Source organism: Microcaecilia unicolor, chromosome 2, assembly GCF_901765095.1.
Source record: "Microcaecilia unicolor chromosome 2, aMicUni1.1, whole genome shotgun sequence".
Taxonomy (NCBI): Eukaryota; Metazoa; Chordata; class Amphibia; order Gymnophiona; family Siphonopidae; genus Microcaecilia; species Microcaecilia unicolor.
The window spans coordinates 107,730,140-107,752,642 of NC_044032.1; the positions used below are offsets into that span (position 1 = coordinate 107,730,140).

A 22,503-nucleotide genomic window follows, 5' to 3' on the forward strand; every position below is an offset into this window, starting at 1 on the left:
ATTTTTTACAGATCTCCATAGCACTATCTGAATAGCACTGGGACAAACCCAAGGGCACGTTTGGGCAGAGATCAAAAATATTGCTGTGGCAATTTTCAGCACCGCAACCCAAAAAACTAAAAAGCTCTTCTAAGTGTATCCAGATAATGTATCTGACTAATGGCTGAATATCATTGCTACACAGATAGCATCAGGTACTCACCTCAGTATCCAGATAGTGCCAGTTAGTGGATACTACTGAATGTTGCTGAATTTCTGGATTCTTTTTTGCCTGCAGTGGCTGGTGTTTAAAAGTAACACCAACTGCCGCAGGCTGAATATGGGAGGGGGCACTGAATAGCCCTGTTTCTACACTAACCTGTTTTAAACTTACTTAAATATAAAAATAATAGTGTTTCTTTTTCCGCTGTCTCAAATGATCTGCCCCCTCCCTTCAAACCTTCCAATCGCAGCTCCTTCTCCATTTTTGCTGTCACAGGATCAGTACTGTAAAGTAGAGCAAGGTACCGTGAAGCCTTGTGCTCAAGCATGCGAAAAGTCACTGTTGGGTCCTGCCCTCCTGATGCACACTTCCTGTTTTCCATGTGGGCGGGACCAGAAGGCAGCTTTCCCCATGCTTGAGCGCAAGGATCCACAATACCTTACTCTGCTTTACATTACTGATGATGTTGCAGCAAAACTGGAGAAGAGCTGCTGTGACTGTAAGGTTTTGAGGGCAGGTGTCAAGAGTGGGACATGCTGGACCACATGAGGGATGTTGAATGTTGCTGAATATCTGGACTTGTTTTTGCCTGCGGTGGCTGCTGTCTAAAAATAACATCAACTGCCACAGGCTGAATATGGAGGGGTGGGGGGGGGGGGGGCAGGACATTGATTGACCCTGGTTGTACACTAACTTGTCTTAAAATTACTTAAACATAAAAATAATAGTGTGTCTCTTCCTAGTGTCTTAAATGAACGTATTACAAGATTCGGAGAAAGGTACCTTGGAACTATATGAACACCAATAGCACCTAATACGTGTTTTGGGGGCATAAAAATAAATCACAACTTTTCATGAGACTATTTACCATAGAGAGGACATAATTTAGGTTTTTGCCTCATACCCATCTGTTTCTTCATGCACCTCTGTAAGAAGGTAGCTTCTAGGTCACACACAAAGTTTGCAGCAAGTACAATCATTTAATCCAGGGCTGAAACATTTAGATCCTCTTTTACCAAATTGCATTAGTGATTCCCACGCAGCAATGCCAACGAAGCCTATTCAAAGTGAATGGGTTTTGTTGGCATTGATGCACTGGGAATCACTAGCGTGGTTTGGTAAAAGAGACCCTAATGTCACATCCTTTGTAAAATTTCAAGGTAATATCAAACATGTTAGGCTTCTTTTTCAAAAAGTAGCTGATTACTTTTAAACAAACTATTAAGAGGTAGTAGGTGACAGGATTTCTAAGTACTGTATACTGAACAACATCTATATAGATTGTCAAAATAATTTTTGTTTTGAATAGTAGAGTTGTCACATCACTCTATTTCTCTTTCTAATTCAAAACAGTAAATAGAGTACAATACATTTGGCTTGCCACCATTTTTAAATAAATTGACACATTCAGATCTGGTAGTATAGTTTATAATAATTGTTTTAAAGAGTATTAATTTTCTTTTTGTTTAAAAAGTGTCATTTGATTTTAGTCTTAATTGCATGATGCTGGCAACAGAGTTTAGAAGGGAAATTATCGAGCTACAATTAAAGCAACAACCAGCGTAATTAGCTCCTTAATTGATTTAAAGGCTCTAACCCAGGTTGCCTTGCCCTATCGCAGCGATATTTAGGTTACCACGGGTTACAAAGTAATGAGATGCAAACATGCAAATGCACATAAAGCTGCTCATTACTATGTAAAACCCATAACGAGATTTGCAGTGAACACGGGGGTGCACACGTCAGTTCATTATGGCCATAAAATGATAGAAAAATAAATCCAGCAAAAGCTGGATATATTTTATTGTGCTGGTACTGTTGAGCCTCAAAGCTGCAGCCCGATGCTCTCAGACCAGTACTCAAAGGCACCATGGTTCTCATTTTCCCACCTCCCCCAATTCACACTGCGCCACCCCCGATCACACCCCCAACCCCACAGGACCCCCCCCTCCATATACCTCATGGTCCAGTGGTTCTAGTGCAGGAGTGATCCCCAGTTGCTCCTGCCCTGCCGACGCTTTCTCTAAAATAGCCCTCCTAGCAGTAGTCTCGCACTACTACAGCTAGGGGTCATGTATCCATAAGTAGTGCAAGACTACTCTAAGGGCACCATCTTAGAAATGGTGCTTGCAAGGCAGGAAGAACTGGGGATTGCTCCTGCCCTAGGACTACTGGACAGGGTACAGGGCATTAGGCCCTTGTTAATGGAGGGGGGTCCTTTAGGGAGTGAGGGGGTTGTGATGAGGGGAGTGATGAGGGGAGTGGAGGGTCTGTAATCGAGGGCAGTCTGGGGGGGCATTATATTGGGACAGTGGAAGTCAATAACCTGTGGTACTGAGATATTGCAGGTTGCTGACTCCTATGGTAAATCAAGGTGCAGTATAAGCACACCTTTTATAGCACCTTGATAACTTCCCTCCTTAATTGCACTGCAACGGAGGCACAATTGGACACAAACGCACATTCATCAAGTCTCCTGCACACTGCAAGTTTTCAAGTACAGTACATATTTTAATATCAATGTTTCCCCTTTCCATGTCTCATTGTTGAGGCAAGGGTGAGTCATTAACTTTGGGGCCTACTTTACTGAACTGCAGTAAGCAGTTACTGTGCGAATTAAGGCATGGTACAGTTACCACTTGCAGCGCAGGCAACCTGCTTGCACAGAAGGGGGGGGGATAGAGGAGGAGAATGGGGTGGGTTATAGACATAGGACAATATGTTGCAGTTAGCACACAGAAACTTACTATGCACTGTCAATGCTGCAGATAGCATAGGTACACTTATTATCCCCTTGAGTACATCTGTGCTAATAGCAATGCACATACCGCAGCCCCAACATATGAAACCTAACCCGCTTCTCCCCTGACAGCTCCCCAACATCAATAGAACTCCTTCAGCCCTACAGTGGTCCCTTTAACATCATACAGCAACTCTCCCCTCTTACAGTGCCTCACCCCCCCCCAAAAAAAAAAAATAGTACAAAAATCCCCATCTTTCTACAGTTTTCCTGACATCATACAGCTACCCTACCACCCTTCCCCCTCTCCCATCAGACTACAACAATCCCCTCCCCCTTTCCCATCAGGCTACAACAATCCCCTCACTCCCCAGAATCCCTCATCCCCCCAGCTCTTGCCAAGAGGCCTTGGTGGATAGTGGGAGCAGGCGTGACCCCTGGATGCTTCTGCTCTCTCATAGCCTGGGTTCAAAATGGGAGCTATGACCCCTAGTGGTAGTCTCATAGTAGTACTGCCAGGGGTCTAGCTGACAAATAAGGGGATCACTCCTGCCCCACCCTAGCCATCAAAGGTGCCTGGGTTAGTGGGACAGTGCAGCCTGCTAGAGGTTGGGGAGAGCAGCAGTATAGAAGGTTTACTGTATGATATCAGGGGTGGTGTTGGAGGGGTTATTGTACAGATGTTCGGAGTGGAGGCTGCTGGGGGGGGATGGGAAGGTACTTTTTAAAACCAGCCCCTTAGGGCATTGCTGATGGCACAGTTGCAAACATATTATCGTCAATGCACTCAAGGTGTGTTAAATGGTTGCCCTGTGCGATAATTGCATGGGCAAATGCCGGCCACGTGTTAATTTTGAAAATAATGCAGGCCCCTTCATATATGCAATTCAAAATATGCACAACAATATGTTGGTTAATTTAAATCTGTACATGATCTAAAGCTCTCCCGTCTCTCGTTAAAAAAAAAGTTTCACTGTAATATTGATCTATTCCGTAAGGTTCACAGAAACTGAACATGCGCATATTACACATAGATTACTTTCATCTGATACCCTCCCAGTACATCAAGCCACATGGGAGCATCTAGAAAATGTCATTTTAACTTCTTGGTAATGTTGAATATAGGAATGCTGAAGAAAATAAAACTCAACAAAGTTAAAGCTACTCGTTCGCTGAAGATGTAAACAGTAATGAGCTGAAGCGGTGAAATACAAGCTGTAGCATCCTACTATACACACATTGGCAGTGGGCTGCCCAACCTGATTGCCTTCAGTCACTACTTGATCCTGGCTACTGCATGATGCTTTCTTCCTTTTAATAGAAATCTCAGCCATGTGCGTACAACAGGCATCATTAGACCAATCTGCCTCAGAGGTCCTTTTACACAAGTGCAGTAAAGTTTTGCACATACCCTGTGTTAGATGCAAAAATGATCACGTAGTAAGTGCAAAATCTGTGATCTGTTTGGGTGTTCCTAGCATGTCTTCATCCAGTTACCACACACAAAATATTTTACAGTGCAGTAAGTGCAGTTGCGTGGATGCTATTACTGACGCTTATTTCGGAGGCGGTCCCCCTGATTCTATAAAGGTTGCCAAAAATATTGCTCACAAATTTAGTTGTAGCATATGAATTAGTGTGTCTTGTCATGCCAGCATAGTAATGGTTACTGCAGCTGTGTGCCGGGGCAAACTGACAGTGATCTGGGTCCCTGGACAGAAAAGGTCATTGGGCCCCCCTGGTCGCTGCCATCCACCACCTCCCTACTGCTGTGCTGCTGGTACCCCCTACCACTGTGTTGCAGCCACCCCCCCCACACACACACTACAAGCACCCCCTACCACTGCAGCTGATTGCCCCCAATCCTGCACACTACAATCTCCCGAGCCTGAATGGGTCCTTCCCGGTTCTACCTTGAAGGGTCCTGGTGGTCTAGTGGCTTCTTTGGAGGCAGGAAACAACCCCACTCTTTCATGTCCACTACTGCTATTCTGTCTGGTGCCACCATGTTTTCAAAATTGGTGCCAAGACTTCTCACGCTAGTCTCATGGGTCTTGACCGTCTCTCGAGACTGCTGCAGGGAGTCTCAGCAGCCATTTTTAAAACACAGCAGCAGCAGGCAGGAAAGAGTGTTGTTTTTTCCTGCCTCTGCAGAGGCCACTAGACCACCAGGGCCCTTCAAGGTGGGACTGGGGAGGGCCCATTGAGGCTCAACGGGCTGTAGTGTGTGGCAGTATCGGCAGAGGGGTAGAGTCCCTCAGGTAGGGTTACCATATGTCTGGATTTACATGTCTGGGCAACCGGGCGGGTTTTGCCAATCTGCTCGTTTGTCCGGATTTCTGGACAAACGGACAGGCTGGTGGGCGGGCCATATGACGGCCCACCCACCAGCCTACCCATTTGTCCAGAAATCCGGACAAATGGGCAGATTGCTAGCCTCCCCTCCCCTTACTTACTACTGCCCTGAATGTCTAGTGACCTCTTCCACCTTCGGGGCAGGAAAGAGCCCCCTCTTTCCTGCCCGGAGCGCTGCCTGCATGCATCCTTCCTGTTTCTGATCTCGGCACCGATTCAAAATGCTGCCGAGAGTGAAGTGAATTCGCGAGACTTCAACTCTCGGCGGCCATTTTGAATCAGCACCGAGATCAGGAACAGGAAGATGCACGCAGGGCAGTGCTCCGGTCAGGAAAGAGGGGGCTCTTCCTGCCCCGAAGAGATCACTAGACCACCAGGGCAGTAGTAAGGTAAGTGGGAGGGGGGTGTGGCGGGGTGTATGACAGGGGAGAAGGGAAAATGTGACAGGAGGTGGAGCGGGGTGTGAAAGGGGGCGGGGCATGCGTCCTCCTTTTGGGGGGACAAAATTGGTAACCCTACCCTCAGGGCCCCTAGAGCCTCTGGGCTCTCAGGCAGTGCCCGGTTTGCCCGAATGGTCAGTCCGCCCCTACTGTGTGCTAACAGTTACTTTGTGCTAATTGATGTGCTAACTGCACAGCTGCATAATGCACTTTAGAAAAAAGACCTCTAGTTTACAGATTTGCATTTCATGCATGCTTGCAATAACTGATGAACAATTTACTAATCCTTTGCCGGTGTTCACATAAAGCCACAGCTTTACGTGGCTCACAGCATTATTTCAGAAATGATAACTAAATCCTATGGAAATCAGTTGGAATGAAGAAGAAAAAAACCCAATTTTCTTTACTTCTGATGTTATAATTGCTCCTTACATAACATTTCAAAAGCCCATTTTATAATTTAAATTGTGGTGCTACTTAGTGAGATTAAATAGTTAATATTAGTTATTAGCTTTGACTCTATTCCATGGTAGCCCATCATAACAGCTATATTTTTAAAGAGTTTTAAATATAAATGGATTCAGTGTCATTGCTTGTCCATAATAAAATATTATCTTAATGGTCAGTGGAGGTACTGTATGTAGACTAATGGATTTACTCAAAAGAGCACAATGTCCCATAGAAATCATCTATGCATGTTGTTCTGAACATTCCAATTTGGCTTTCCCTCCTTATGCTGCATCCAGCATTTTGAAAGAATAAATCCCACTTCACAGAAGTTAAACTATTGAAATCCTGTCAGCTGAGGCTGACCAGTGGTTACGTTTTCCACAGGGTAATGCATTTGCAAGGGTAACAGTCCCATTCTTTAGTATGCCTCTCTTTGACAGACACATTTCCACAATGGAATTTTAAGGTTCTTTCTCAGTTGGTTGGGTCAGTGTCCTTGGCAGGTCTTGCAACACATCTGTCTGAAGTATGCTCGGCTACAGAACTTGAACTTCAGCACCAGGGGACAATAAGCCACTTTGTTCACATCTTTGCACTCTAATGAAATAAGACACAAAAATGGAAATTAATTAGACACAAATAAGTACAAACCTAAACTAACAATAAATACTTACACACATGTGGGTTCATGAGATCAGCAATATTTGGAATAGGACAGAGGAAGCTCACAAAGCAATCTCATGGTGTGATGAAATAAGATAAAATTCGTTTATCACACTTCAGTCACGTCTAGGTCTCATTTAAAAATTCTCTGCAACATTAACACCCCTGTGCTCCACAACTGGGGAAAAAGAAAACACAAGTAGAAATCCTCTTCTTTCTCAGATTGCACAGTGTATCTGTTCTGCAATCCTGGAGGTCTACACTTTCATAAAAGATAATTAATGAAGCCTGTGTTCTCCTTAATAGCTGAACAGTTCTTTTGCTTACTGGTTGTTCAAATTGCAAAAGATGCAGTGGGATCTGGGGATAAGTTAAAATAGTACAGATCTCTTTTAAAAACCAGAAGTTATTTAACAATACATATACTTAAATCTCTAATTCAAATCCCACTGATTAAAGTAATCCCAGTTTTCACAGGCTTCACTCCTTTTAAAGTAATAATTGAGGAAATATTTCTGAGGAAAATTTTAGGAGTCATACCTGGAACTCTGGGAAAAACAATAATCTCGATATTAATCATCTATAATAATATTCATTTTATTATTCAAAGTTTCTGGTCTATTATCATTTTCAAAATCATAACCACTTCTTGCTCGTGTAGAATCATTTGTTATATCAATTTTTTACTCTCAAAGGGTTCAGTTAAATTGTCCATATAACTCTCTAATAAAATTATATCTGAAACAAAATTGCCATCTAAAAGAGAAAGAATGTAATCAGATGTATTATTTCTAACTAATATTGGACAATAAGTATGTTTTCCATGAAATGATTTGACTATACACCGTATTGGCCTTAAAGAAGCCAACCAGATGATCAATGTGGAATAATGAATTAGACGAGTAATATCTGGGGATAATCAGGTTAATACCACAGTTTTTTTTCCTGTTTACTGTTTAATTGATCTCTTTGTCTACCTATTTAGTGGTCTAAGGAAGAGAATAGAATTACCTGACTGAAATAATTCCTATATTACTTTCTCTGTATTTCCAGCAAGTTGTTTTTATCGCTTGTAAAAATTTAAATGGTTTGAAATACAAAATTAAAAAAAAAAATAGTACAGATCAATCTCACTAGTGAAGAATCTAACCAGAGTTTATTTGGCGCTTTCACCTACATCAAAAATGCATTTGCCAACAGCAGTAAAACAGGGACACAAAATTACAGCTTCCTCAAAGAAAATGGTGGTAAAGCTATCCTGCTCTTTGTCACAATTAGCAAACTCTATAACTAATGGAAGCAGGTCAGGCTTCCTAAACTTCCTTCTGATTAGTGGGGTGTCTTCAAGATAGCCAGTTATATTGTGCTAGCTATATTTTCAGCCCTGCACTAGCCGATAAGCTGCAGAAGAATTAGAAACTCTGGCCTGAGTTCATGCATCTATTTTCTCTCTTTGGAAGTAGGATTTCCTACTTGCTAAGATACCTTTCCCTTGCTCATTAAATTCGATCATCAATCTTCCTACAGCTCTCAGGAACTCTGGACAGAAAATGGGAGATAACATTTCATCTTCCTTATACAAATGCTCCATCTTTGCTACACCTACCTATCATGGGCACCCTTACCAAATCTGTAACTTATATATTATTATAATCATAATTTATATAATGCTACCAAGTTTATTACTCAAAATTAAGTATGTTAGGTATATTGGGGATTGTTTTTAACTGGGTTCAGGGCTTCTCTGGAGACTAGACAATATACAGAAGCATTTTTGATACATCTAAATCCAACATTGGACATTTTGCTGAAAACATCAAAAATCAAGTGGCAAATGTGGCCATTTACAAAACTGAAATACATCTATCTTTTTGTTTTGAAAATTGCCATTTCCTAGACCTGTACAACCCATCCAGGGCAAACTGGATGGGTCGTACAGATCTTTATCTGCTGTCATCTACTGTGTTGCTATGTTACTATCAGGCTTATTTTCGACAGTGATCGCTGGCCATCTTCCGACATAAATCAGGAGATGGCCGGCAATTTCGCAAAAGCGGCGAAATCGGTATAATCAAAAGTGGCGTTTTTGACACCATCGCCGCTTTCCCGTCACTGCACTGGTGAAAGTGCAAGGGGGCGTGTCAGTGGTGGAGCGAAGGCGGGACATGGGCGGGCATGGGCGTGGCTACCAGATGGCCGGCTTTCGCGGATAATGGAAAAAAAAAGTGGTGTTAAGCAGTATTTCGCCGGGTTTACTTGGTCCTTTAATTTTCACGACCAAACCTCAAAAAGGTGCCCCAATTGACCAGATGACCACCGGAGGGAATGGGGGATGACCTCCCCATACTCCCCCAGTGGTCACCAACCCCCTCCCACACTAAAAAAATAAAAATACAACACTTTTTTGCCAACCTGTATGCCAGCCTCAAATGTCATACCCAGCTCCCTGACAGCAGTATGCAGGTCCCTGGAGCAGTTTTTAATGGGTGCAGTGCACTTCAGGCAGGCAGACCCAGGTCCATCCCCCACCCCCCCTACCTGTTACACTTGTGGTGCTAAGTGTTGAGCCCTACAAACCCCCCCAAAACCCACTGTACCCACATGTAGGTGACCCCCTTCGCCCATAAGGGCTATGGTAATGGTGTAGAGTTGTGGGAAGTGGGTTTGGGGAGATTTGGGGGGCTCAGCACCCAAGGTAAGGGAGCTATGGACCTGGGAGCTATTTGTATATATTTTTTTAATTTTTAGAAGTGCCCCCTAGGGTACCCGGTTGGTGTCCTGGCATGTCAGGAGGACCAGTGCACTACAAATGCTGGCTCCTCCCACGACCAAATGCCTTGGATTTCGCCGGGTTTGAGATGGCCGGCAGTTTTTTTCCATTATCGCTGAAAAACAAAACCGGCGATCTCAAACCCAGTGAACTCTGGCATTTGGCCGGGCTAAACCGTATTATCGAAAAAAAGATGGCCGGCCATCTTTTTCGAAAATACGGTTCCGGCCAGCTGTTGCGCCGCTGCCAAAATAGATTGCCGGCGACCTATTTCGCTGGCGACATTTGATTATGCCCCTCTATGGGGCCCTTTTACTAAGCCGTGGTAAAAAGTGGCCTGTGGCAGTGTAGGCGTGTGTATTAAGCACGCACCGGGTCAGTTTTTACTGCATTTGCAAAAAGTTTTTTTTTAATTTAACGGGTAAAAGGCATGCAGTAAAACTGAAACCAGCACACATCTAAAACCGGCCTGAGCCCTTAACATCACCCATTGATGTAGTGGTAAGGACTCATGCGCTACACGCGCGGTGACAAGTCAGTGTACGCCTACTGCTGATTACCACCAGAAACGGCATGAATGGAAGGAAGTAAATAAATAATTCTTCCAGGCATTATGGGTGCACGCCAAATCTGAAATTACTGCTATGGTGGCGCACTGGCCTGGCGATAGTATCATTTGGGTGTGTGCTGCATGTGTGTAGAGCCTACAGCAGCTTAGTAAAATGCCCCCTATGTAAAGATCCCCCAAAGTGAGATTATATCATTTCCTAAGTAAGAATTTTCATGTGTATTGAACAATTCTCATTTTCTATATGCACACTATAAAAGTGAAAGCAAGGTTGGGGGAAGGTGCTTCACATATGCACAGAAGAGTTTCAAGGTAAGCTCAGCTCCTGTGCACATACGCCTGGCAAAAGGTGAAGCACACACTGGCGTCTGTTTTCTGTGCGACACAAATCGGGAGATGGGCGTCCTTCTCTCAGGGGTGCCCAAATCGGCATAATCGAAAGCCGACTTTGGGCGTCCTCAACTGCTTTCCGTCGTGGGGACGACCAAAGTTCATGGGGGCGTGTCAGCAGCATAGCGAAGGTGGGACTGGGGCATGCCTAACACTTGGGCATCCTCGGCCGATAATGGAAAAAAGAAGGGCGTCCCTGATGAGCACTTGGCCGACTTTACTTGGTCCATTTTTTCTGACCAGATGACCACCGGAGGGAATCGGGGATGACCTCCCCTTACTCCCCCAGTGGTCACCAACCCCCTCCCACCCTAAAAAAAACTTACATTTTTTTTTTTTGCCAGCCTCAAATGTTATACCCAGCTCCATGACGACAGTATGCAGGTCCCTGGAGCAGTTTTAGTGGGTGCAGTGCACTTCAGGCAGGCGGACCCGGGCCCATCCCCCCCTACCTGTTACACTTGTGGTGGTAAATGTGAGCCCTTCAAACCCCACCAGAAACCCACTGTACCCACATGTAGGTGCCCCCCTTCACCCCTTAGTGCTATGGTAGTGGTGTACAGTTGTGGGGAGTGGGTTTTTTTTGGGGGGAATGAGTGGCTCAGCACCCAAGGTAAGGGAGCTATGCCCCTCGAGCAATTTCTGAAATCCACTGCAGTGCCCCCTAGGGTGCCCGGTTGGTGTCCTGGCATATGAGGGGGACCACTACACTACGAATGCTGGCTCCTCCCATGACCAAATGGCTTGGATTTGGTCGTTTCTGAGATGGGCGTCCTCGGTTTCCATTATCGCCGAAAATCAGGGACAACCATCTCTAGGGATAACCATCTCTAAGGTCGACCTAAATGTGGAGATTTAGGCATCCCTGACTGTATTATCGAAACGAACGATGGCCGCCCATCTTGTTTCGATAATACGAGGACGGCCCCAGGAAAACTTGGGCGCCCCGTTTGATTATGCCCCTCCACATGTTTTAATTTTTTTAATTGGCATGCTTACATTTAAATGCAGGAAACAAGTACAAATGTGTGCTTTCACTTTTGGGTTGGCTCTGACTCACACACATTTGTTTCTCACTACCAGCGTTTAGGGGCTTGCACGGGCTTCCTTCTGGTTCCAAATTATATAAAATCCGGCAGCTTTTAAAGAAAGAATCATGAGAAATCCTTTTCAATCATGCTAATGCCTGCTCTGAGCTGGCGTTATTTTTAAGGGTGGCTTTGTTTTGTGCGCTGTTCTCTGAGCATTGGGAGGGAATAGGAAATGACCTCATTAACAACCATTTGACTACATTTGCATGCTATTTGAGCTAATTTTTGTTGCACTCATAGGCAGATGATCAAAAGCCCCGCGCTGTTCCAAACAGCGCTCTAAAATAGCGCTGGAACAGCGCAGGGCTTTACCGTACAGAGGATCAGAGATAATGCATGCAAATTTAAGCAGCGCAATTATCTCTGATCATAGGGTAGAAGTGCGGGCAAATTGTGCCTGAGCATGCACTCAGCACAATCCTCCCGCACTTGTTTGACAGGTCTGGGCTGTCAAAAGCCGAAACCTGTCAAACACAGGGGCTGGAGGTCCATGGGACCACCAGGCCCTGACTACCCCTGCCCTGAGCAATGGGGGCTGGAGGTCCAGCGGACCTCTGGTCCCCCTGATGATCCCACCCCACCAAGTTCAGGGAGGGCTGGAGATCCGGTGGGTCTCCAGCCCCCCAAAACCCCCAGAAAATGCTCGCTGGTGGTCTAGTGGCTGCTAGCCAAACCCCCTCCTACCCTCCCACCCAGCGACCTCCAGCCCACCCCAACTCCCCCCCCCCCAACATTGTCTGACGATCCCTGGTGGTCCAGCGTAAAAGACAACCCCCTCCCAGCCCCCCTACCTTAGTTGGAAGAGGGAGGTAGCCTGCCTCCCTCCTTTTCCTTGGGCTGACGCTGCCACAAAATTGCGGCGCCCAGCACCGCCCAGTGCATCCTGGGATGCGCTGGGCGGGGCTACAGACCATATAAGGGAATTGCTCCCTTATATGGTCTGTAGCCCCGCCCATCGATGAATGCGCTGAGCCCTGTTTAGCATGCATTTGCATGCTACTTGCGCAAAGAGCCCTCAAGCGCGTTGTTTCACACGCTCAAGGGCTCTAATCATGGGGCGGTAGCAAACACCGGCGCTAGTATGGCGCTAACAGCCTCTAACGCCGGTGTTTGCTTTTGATCATCTGCCTGTCATTGTCTCTTCTGCTACAGCCTCTGAACATTCTGCACTCACTAATGCGGGTGATAGTCCGGAACTAACGGCCTCTAGAACCCATGTTTAGTTCTGAGCATCAGGGCATGGGAAAACTGTGTTTGATCCCTGCCCCCCTCAGCGGTAGGACATAGGAGCTTATAGGAGTAAAGCACTGCCAAACTACAGAAGTGAATGCTGGAGAGATTATTGTATATACTTTTGCTACAATTATTATTTTAATTGTTACATGTTGATGCCTTGCCAAAATTGAAGTTAAAATTGACTAAAGAAAGACATTAGTAAAATTCTGGTTCAGAACACGCTTGCTGGGTCACCTATGTTGAACACCTCTTTGTTGCTCCATTATGGTTTTTTTAAGATCCCACTTCCACATTTATCTAAGGGCATATTTACTAAGCTGTTAATGTGGCAAGTAATTCATACTAACAGTTAAACAGCAGTAACAGCTAATGTGGAGTAGGATGGAGAATGGGTGAGGACTGCATTTTGCAGTGAAGGCACAGGAAATCATGGTTCTGTAGGAGGATGGGATTTGATATACCTCCTTTCTGTGGTCACAATAAACTCAGTTTACATATTATAGACAGGTACTTATTTTGTACCTGGGGAAATGAAGAGTTAAGTGACTTGCTCAGAGTCTCAAGGACCTACAGTGGGAATTGAACCTACTTCTCCTGGTTCTCAGGCTCCTGTCCTAACCATTAGGCTACTCTTCCACTCATTAGCTATTAACACAGGAGGCAACATGATACAGTTAAGGCCAGCTTAATAGGTTACATTACATTTTATTACATAAGTCTTATAGCCCGCAAATAGCACTTATAGTTCACTGTGGGTAACAATAATATAAGGATGAACCAACCGTTCAAAAATATACATTATGCTCATAATAGATCATACTAATCACAATGCACTTGACAACATTTATGAAAATACTTTAGTTGGAATATGAGCACATAAATTTCCAAAATAAAAAGTTCTTCAGTAATTTCCAAAATGTTAAATAATCTCTTATTACTTGGAGTTTAAGGGGAAGAGACTTCCATGAAGTAACCGCTTGATATAAAACAGATGTGGACAAAAATCTAATATACTTAATATTACACACAGAGGGATGACTTAAAAGAACCTGATTACATAATCATTCAGATTTACCAAATAATGATATGTTAAATGTCTTCCCCAGGTATGATGGAGCTATACCATAAAATATTTTAAAAACCATAACCCCAAGTTTCGAATCGAGCTCACGCTTCAAGAGGAAGCCCTTAGCATATAAGGAATTATTGAATCAAATTTGCACAAAGAGTAGATCAATCTAATCAACGTATTTTGCACTACTACTACTACTACTACTACTATTTAGCATTTCTATAGCGCTACAAGGCATACGCAGCGCTGCACAAACATAGAAGAAAGACAGTCCCTGCTCAAAGAGCTTACAATCTAATAGACAAAAAATAAATAAAGTAAGCAAATCAAATCAATTAATGTGAACGGGAAGGAAGAGAGGAGGGTAGGTGAAAGCGAGTGGTTACAAGTGGTTACAGTGGTTACAGTCTAGATTTAAAGGTGGCCAAGGATGGGGCAAGACGTAGGGGCTCAGGAAGTTTATTCCAGGCGTAGGGTGCAGCGAGACAGAAGGCGCGAAGTCTGGAGTTGGCAGTAGTGGAGAAGGGAACAGATAAGAAGGATTTATCCATGGAGCGGAGTGCACGGGAAGGGGTGTAGGGAAGGACGAGTGTGGAGAGATACTGGGGAGCAGCAGAGTGAGTACATTTATAGGTTAGTAGAAGAAGTTTGAACAGGATGCGAAAACGGATAGGGAGCCAGTGAAGGGTCTTGAGGAGAGGGGTAGTATGAGTAAAGCGACCCTGGCGGAAGATGAGACGGGCAGCAGAGTTTTGAACCGACTGGAGAGGGGAGAGATGATTAAGTGGGAGGCCAGCAAGAAGCAGATTGCAGTAGTCTAGACGAGAGGTGACAAGGGTGTGGATGAGGGTTTTGGTAGAGTGCTCGGAAAGAAAGGGGCGGATTTTACGGATGTTGTAAAGAAAGAAACGACTATCTGAAGGCTTCTTAATGAAGCCTTAGTACAACCTCAGAAGACTACATTACAATAGTCATTCCTTGACAGTATTACAGATTGAACTACTAATCGAAATGCAAGGGGATCAAAATATTTCTTTATAAGCCAAAATCTCTTTAACAAGAAGAAACACTTCTTGACAACAAGATTTATATGAGGCTTTAGGCTAATAGTACTGTCCTCCTCAACTCCCAGTATTCGAGATAATTTTCCAAAGGAAAACCTATCTGCTCCAATTATAAATTGTTGATGGACAAAAGGATGATCCAGAGACCCCAACCATAATAACTTGGTCTTCCGCTTATTTAATTTCAACCTGTGTAATGCAATCCAGTTATCAAGCAGATTAAAACGGCTAAATAGTCCATCAAGAATTTTGAACCAATTATCAAATATAGGACAAAGGGCTTAAATGTCATCAGCATATACAATGGAATGCAAATTAGTTTGCTCTAGAACCTCTTCCATGTACTGTAACAAAATATTGAACAATGTAGGTGAAGGGGGAACCCTGTGGTACCCCACAGGAAGCCCTCCAGACTTCAGACATAAAGGAAGCCTGAGGAATTATCTGAGGGCAATATAACATTGACATCACTCCAGCTGAAGTGTATGCCACCTGGGTAGGGTGGGGAGAGGGGGTGAAATGAAAAAAGTAAGATTAATGACATGGGAATTAGCTTAAAGTTTATTCATGTTGGAAGAAGGAACCATTTAATAGCAGAATCTGGGAGATCCAAGTAAAATTAATTAATTAATTAACCTGGAGCTGTCTGGGTATAAAATTATATTAAAGGAAATTGGAATTAAATACATTTGAGAGGAGGGTATTGGGAGGAATGCTGAGAAGGAAAGGGTTAATGGAAGCTGGGATGTGATTGGAATTCCGGGAAGGTGGGAAGGAGGAAATGGAACGTTGAGGTTGAGGAGATATTTTGTGAAGAACGGCTAGTGTGGTAGGTGGTTGGAGCAGGAATGTGGAGATGTTAAATTTGATCAAATTGCTTCATAATTGGGGTTTCTTTCTTCTAAATTGTTTTTTCTGTCATTTTACCTTTGCTGGGTGTAGTCCAGTGCTTCAATTTGACTGCGTGGTGTGTTGGACCAGCAGTAAAGGAGGGTCTGGCGGCAGTTTGTTCTTGAGCTTCTTTGAAATGGCTCTGGTCACGTGTTGTAGTGCTGCTTTTGAGTCCTTGTTTCGGTCTGGTTTAAAGTGCTAGTTAATTTTTGTGGTAAGTATGGCTCCGAAGCAAAGTGTGTCTAAGCACTGAGCACCAATGTCTTCTTCAAAGCAGACCACTGGTAAAAGGAACAGAATCAGTGCAGGAAGAAAGCAGCCTAGCAGCAGGGTTGAGCTTTCCCGCAGGGCCCAGCCTTTACGTAGGGTTATCAGGAAGAAACAAGCTTCAATGCCAGTGGGAGCAGCTGAGTTATGCAGAGAGGCTGCTGATGCAGAGAGTTCTTCATTGCCTTCAATTACACAGCAGAATACGGAGAGTGGTGAGTGTTGTGGGCTTTCGGGAACTAATCCTGTGGGTGTGAGTGAGGGTGAGTCGGGTTTGACTGTGAGGGGTAAGAGGGTTGTTAGGAGGCATGAAAGAGTGGCTTTGCAAAAGAGTTTGCGGGATAATAAAAACATTTCTTGGCCCCAGTCACAATATGTAGTGAAGCATTTAGATTTAGAAAACAAGGTAAGGCGGGGAGGGGGTGGGGAGGGTGATATTTTGCAGGTTTGGGAATCTTCAATAACATCAGATTCTGATTCATCCTCAGATGAGGAGCTGATGACCTCTAGGGCAGGTTCGCTGCCTGGGGCTGGGAGTAGTGTTTGTGACGGTGCTCAGGTGTCTAGGAAAGGGCATTACATTATGTGAGGTTACACCTCTAGATTCATGTTCAATATTTAATTGGTTGTTAGGGTTTAACATTTTTTTCTAGTGTTTTAGGATAAACAAAACTATCTTTGTATACAGGTCTTTTGTGCTCTGATATAACTTTGAGAACTTGCAGAATTATGGAGGATTTGCTTGGCTCAATTATGATGAGCATTTTTGTAACAGTTTAGCAAAGGATATGTTTGCGGCATGGGGTTTGAGAGATGTGGACTTGTGGTTGGCGGAGATGACAAATGTTAGAATGTCATTTTTCCGTCAGGAGCCCCCACGGGAGGGAGTGGATGTTTTGTTGGGCAACTTTTCATTCGTCAGTCAGGGGTTGGGAAATTTTTAAATTCTTTTCCTGGATTTGAGGGTCATGGGGGAGTGCCTAGTGGGGCCAAAGGAGGAGGAGAGCAAGTTAACAACTGTTTTCAATTTAATGCTGGTAGATGCGAGCAAGTTGAATAATGATTTAGGCACAGATGTAGTAAGTGTGATGGTGCAAACCCTTAAATATGATGTGGTGGAGATTGGGTTAGAAGTCAACCCGAGTTTGTGTACAGTACAATTTGCATCTTTTGAGAATGTTGTGAATATGCTGCAGGCTTTAGGTCATGGTACTTTGATGGGTAAGGCAGATATTGAATCAGTTTTTTCATTTACTTCACTTATTGTATTTTCAAGAGGACCAGAAACTCTTTTTTGATATGTGTATGCCTATTGGTTGCTCTGTTTCCTGTGCATATATTTTTTAATTTGTATTTGTTTGTTACATTTGTACCCCGCGCTTTCCCACTCATGGCAGGCTCAATGCGGCTTACATACTGTATACAGGTACTTATTTGTACCTGGGGCAATGGAGGGTTAAGTGACTTGCCCAGAGTCACAAGGAGCTGCCTGTGCCTGAAGTGGGAATTGAACTCAGTTCCCCAGGACCAAAGTCCACCATCCTAACCACTAGGCCACTCCTCCATTTTGAAGCATTTTCTTCATTTTGCAATGTGGCTGCTGAGTTTGGCATTCTTCTGACGGATGAGAAATGTGAGGGTCCTTTACTTCACTTATACTTCTGGGTATGGATTTAGACTCCGTGTGCATGGAGTCATGATTGACTGTTGAAAAAGTTCAGGGTCTCCAGTTTTAAAGAAAAAGAAGTTGTCCTTGCACGAAATACAATCCTTAGTGGGACGGGTTAATTTGCTTCATGAGTAATTCCAATGGGTGTATTTTTCACGCCGGATAGTGCTGTTATTTAAAAGGTTGAGAAAGAAGCACTATAATGTTCACCTGAGAAAAGGGGTTCAGGAGGATTTGCAATTGTGGCAGACGTTTTTGGAACAGTTTAATGGAGTGAGATTGTGGTCTCAGTCTCCAGTTTCGAATAGTGATTTGCAGTTGTTCACAGATGTTTCTGGCAGTCACGGTTTCAGGATTTATTTTCAGGGTGCATGGTGTGCTGAGGCATGGCTGGAATGGTGGAGAGATAATGGATTGTGTGAGATATGATTGAGGTCTATAAAATCTTGAGTGGTGTAGAACAGGTAAAAGTGAATCGATTTTTCACTCTTTCAAAAAGTACAAAGACTAGGGGACACTCAATGAAATTACATGGAGATACTTTTAAAACAAATAGGAGGAAATATTTTTTCACGCAAAGAACAGTTAAGCTCTGGAACTCAATGCCTACTTTGTTTCAGGCTCAATATTCCTCTTAACCACAGTTAATTTTGGTTCATCTAGGTGAGAATGATATATGCTATTTAAAAAGGGTTGATTTAATTTGATTTATGATGAGGAGTTTTCTGTGTCTTGCATGTCAATTTCCTTGTATTCATGATCACTCCTTAAAACTTCTGTATGTGAAGGCAGTTGCAATCTAAATTTGTCCACCTTCTCTTTAAAATATAGAGTCAAATCTTTATCTGATGGAACCTGCAAACCAGTAGGCCTTATTAAATCCTCAAGATTAATGAAGGAGTCAAGTAAATTATACAATTTCTTAAAATCTACCTTATCTCTCCCCATTAATTTGGAAAAAAAATCTTCTTTTTGGTAGATACTACTACTACTACTACTTAACATTTCTAGAGCGCTACTAGGGTTACGCAGCGCTGTACAATTTAACAAAGAGAGACAGTCCCTGCTCAAAGAGCTTACAATCTAATAGACAAGTGAACGGTCGGTCCGATATCACTTTCTTATAATCAGAAACTATAATATGCTGACTGATCTTATTTCCCTCATTGGGGTTTTTCCTCCATAATCTTTCCTTTTGCTTACATTCCATTTCAAAATAAGCAGTTCTTGGTCAAACCATTTATTAGACCTTCTAATTATCTTCCTTTTAGTAGTTACAGGAGTAATATCGTCAAATACATCATGGCTAAACACATTCCAGTCATAAATAATTTCCATAGGAGTAACAGATGACTGCAATATACTATCATCTACTTTTTGCCAAAATAAAGATGTTTCAATTTTACCTCTAGAACATTTGTCATGTCTAATCTTTCCCTTCTTCATTAAAAAATATTTCCAAGATAATGCAAAATCAATTAAAAAATTATCAGGCCACGGTACTCGCACAATGGTATAGACAACTGTATTGGATTATCTGCCATTGAGTAAGCCTTCTCTACACTGAGTGGCAGAATGTTAGAAACACCCCACCCCCCCTGCCCAATAGTCACTATGGAGGCTTCACAGTTACATCTCCAAATTCTATAAAGGGCGCCTTAAGTTGTGTGTGCTAATTTGTAGCACTAATTTACTTTAATTAGAATTTGCAGACACAGTTTTCTAGGCATATTCTACAACGTGGTACGTGCAAATTCTAATGCGTGCAGCTGAAAAAGGGTGTGTGGCCATGGGCATGGCCATGGGCATGGGTTGTGGGCATTTCAAAAAACCTAGCAGAGGCATAATCGAAAGAGAAGGGCGCCCATATTTCGACACAAATTGGGAGATGGGCGTCCTTCTCTCAGGGTCGCCCAAATCGGCATAATCGAAAGCCAATTTTGGGCGTCTTCAACTGCTTTCCGTCGCGGGGACGACCAAAGTTCATGGGGGCATGTCGGTAGCGTAGCAAAGGCGGGACGGGGGTGTGGTTAAGAGATGGCTGTCTTCGGCCGATAATGGAAAAAAGAAGGGCATCCCTGATGAGCATTTGGCTGACTTTACTTGGTCCCTTTTTTTTCACGACCAAGCCTAAAAAGGTGCTCGAACTGATCAGATGACCACCGGAGGGAATCGGGGATGACCTCCCCTTACTCCCCCAGTGGTCACCAACCCCCTCCCATCCAAAAAACAAAATTTGAAACATTTTTTGCTAGCCTCTATGCCAGCCTGAAATGTCATACCCAGCTACATTACAGCAGTTAAACTCTTTTGAATTGCTACTCCAACATGTGTAGAACTAAAAACAACAAAACAGTTAATGGAAAAGTAATTAAAGGTTTCTAATGATACCATTACAGCATAATAAAGCTCCTCCAGACTACAATGCATAAGATTACAACTCACCATCCCCATTGGAAATAGGAGAACTTTCACATTTGCTTTCACACTGCTGCATTGATGAAGGCCGAGTTGTTTCTGGACAATCATTGGATGCCTGCCCAGTATATGAAAGACACTGCACTGTTCGCATTTGCTGTCCAAGACCACACTGTGCAGAACACTGTGTAGAAGAGAATCAGAGAAAATGAGTAAAGGAAGATGATTTAATACATTTTGAACAGCAGTACAATAAAATGAAATTTTAACTCATTGCACAGTGCTCAAAATTGGTACTTAAGAAGCACATGGCTAACTCTATCATCGGCTTAGGAACCAGAGTTTCAAGTATACTGATGTCCATGAGACTACAGTCCATGTTTAAAGGAAAACATTTCATTAAAAAATTAACATAAAGGGAGAACAGGAGGCTCTGGCAGCTGCACCATCCTGTCTGAGGTCTGACCTACTCTGCTGCTCTAAGCTCTGGAACATCATCGGCCCGGCACTTTTACCATACAGGCAACGAGCAGATTCCCTGGCAAGTCATCACTGGGTGCCAGCCTTGGGTCCTTATCTTCCTGAGAGCACTTGTGGAACTTGATAGTGGAGTATACAGAATAGCAGTTGGCAGCTCTGGGTACATGGGAAAACAAGTCCAAGATGGTGTCAGCTTCTACTCCAGCTATTAAAGGCCCTATGGACAGGTATCTGATTGCAAGAACTATTAAGTTGGGCTCTAGCAGGATAGGGTTGTCTCAAGAAGGAGCTTCATTGAGGTGCAGTGAAAGATCTTCACCTCTACTTCCAGGAACTTCTTTAAACTATCAGCTGACTCACAGGGCGTTGTTCAACGTTTTGATAAAGTTAAGGTGTGCACGTCCTGTGCTATTGCTCCACTTATATTAACTGATTCCCAGGAGCCTAGTAAGCTGGCTTCTGTAGATGCTACCTTAGCAGATATTTAGATTGCTGAAAAAGTGGCCTCAGCATTTGAGAAACCCACATGCTAAAAAGAGAACAGGCCACTTTTTAGCACGGCTTAGTAAAAGAATACACCATTAAGTATTAGAAAATAAAATATTTTTAAAAATTAAAATGTATAATAAAATAAATATAAATTGAAATAAAACTAAAAGCATATATTGCTATTTTTGTAATTTTTCATTTTTATAGTTAGGAATATATTATTATTATGATCTAATTTTTTTTTAAACTGAAGGTGGCCATAATCAGAGTGCACAGAAAGAAGAGTAACTGGAACCAAGAAGAGAATATGTCATTTTATAGGTCACTGGTGATATGTCACTGAAAGCATTGAGTCCAATTTGGAGGCTGTAGTGCAGCTTCAGAGAATAGCTATAAATACGACTCATGGTCTATACTAAAAGCCCTATGAAATGCGACTACTGGGCTCTTTTACTAAGCTGCATTACAATATGGGCTAAACGCGTTTTAATGTGGGACTTATCTGCACACTAAGCCCATTTCCAATGTGGCAGTGTTTTAGGTATTTTTCAATAATTTTCAGGTTATGCGCTAATCTTTGCATTAGTGCATGTTACCTGAAAAAAGCTAAGTCTGCATTATCCAGTTAGCATGCTCTAAACAGAATACACTAGCTAGATAATGCTTCCATGCCTATTCCCTGCCCTTGGCTTACCACCTCCTCAAACAATTACCCAGGTTATCTTTTACTCAACCACGCTAGCGATTGCCGGGGCGGCAAATGAACTGTAGACTATTCATTGTGAATGGGCTGCATCGCATTTACTGTGCGGGAATTGCTAATGCAGTTTAGTAAAAGAGGGCCCGAGAGAATAAATAAAGTGTGATTAGTGCATGCTACCAGGCAAATTACTGCAAAACACTTAAGCCTTTTTTGGTGCACTAACTGTGCATTAGGGCTTCACACTCTTCAGTAAAGGGGCCCCTAAGGGAGTAGGAATTAAGATGAGGTAAAAATTGGAGTAGGAATTAAGATGAAGTAAAAATTGGACTTATACTACTCCTTATCTTACCATGGGATGGACTACCCGGTAGGTTAATCGATCTCATGGTACATGAGTAGAGTTACCATATGTCCGGTTTTACCCAGACATGTCCTCTTTTTGAGGACACTGCAGGGCATCCAGGTGGGTTTTGCCAGCCTGCGTTTGTCCGGGTTTGCAGACAGACATGCAGGCTGGCAGGCCTCAGGGTGTCCTGTCCTCCCCT

General features: G+C 43.3%; 1 protein-coding gene across 1 annotated transcript in view; it reads right to left on the reverse strand.

Moving 5' to 3' along the window:
- Positions 1-5,830: 5,830 nt before the first annotated feature.
- The window catches only part of ADAMTS6 (ADAM metallopeptidase with thrombospondin type 1 motif 6), a 648,820-nt gene continuing 632,147 nt past the window's right edge, over positions 5,831-22,503 (reverse strand). Inside the window, exons 24-25 of the mRNA XM_030193183.1 lie at positions 20,314-20,470; positions 5,831-6,784 (exon numbers count right to left, since the gene is read on the reverse strand). Of these exons, the coding sequence (XP_030049043.1) occupies positions 6,675-6,784; positions 20,314-20,470 (267 nt within the window). The 3' untranslated portion in view covers positions 5,831-6,674. The remainder of the gene's footprint in view (positions 6,785-20,313; positions 20,471-22,503) is intronic.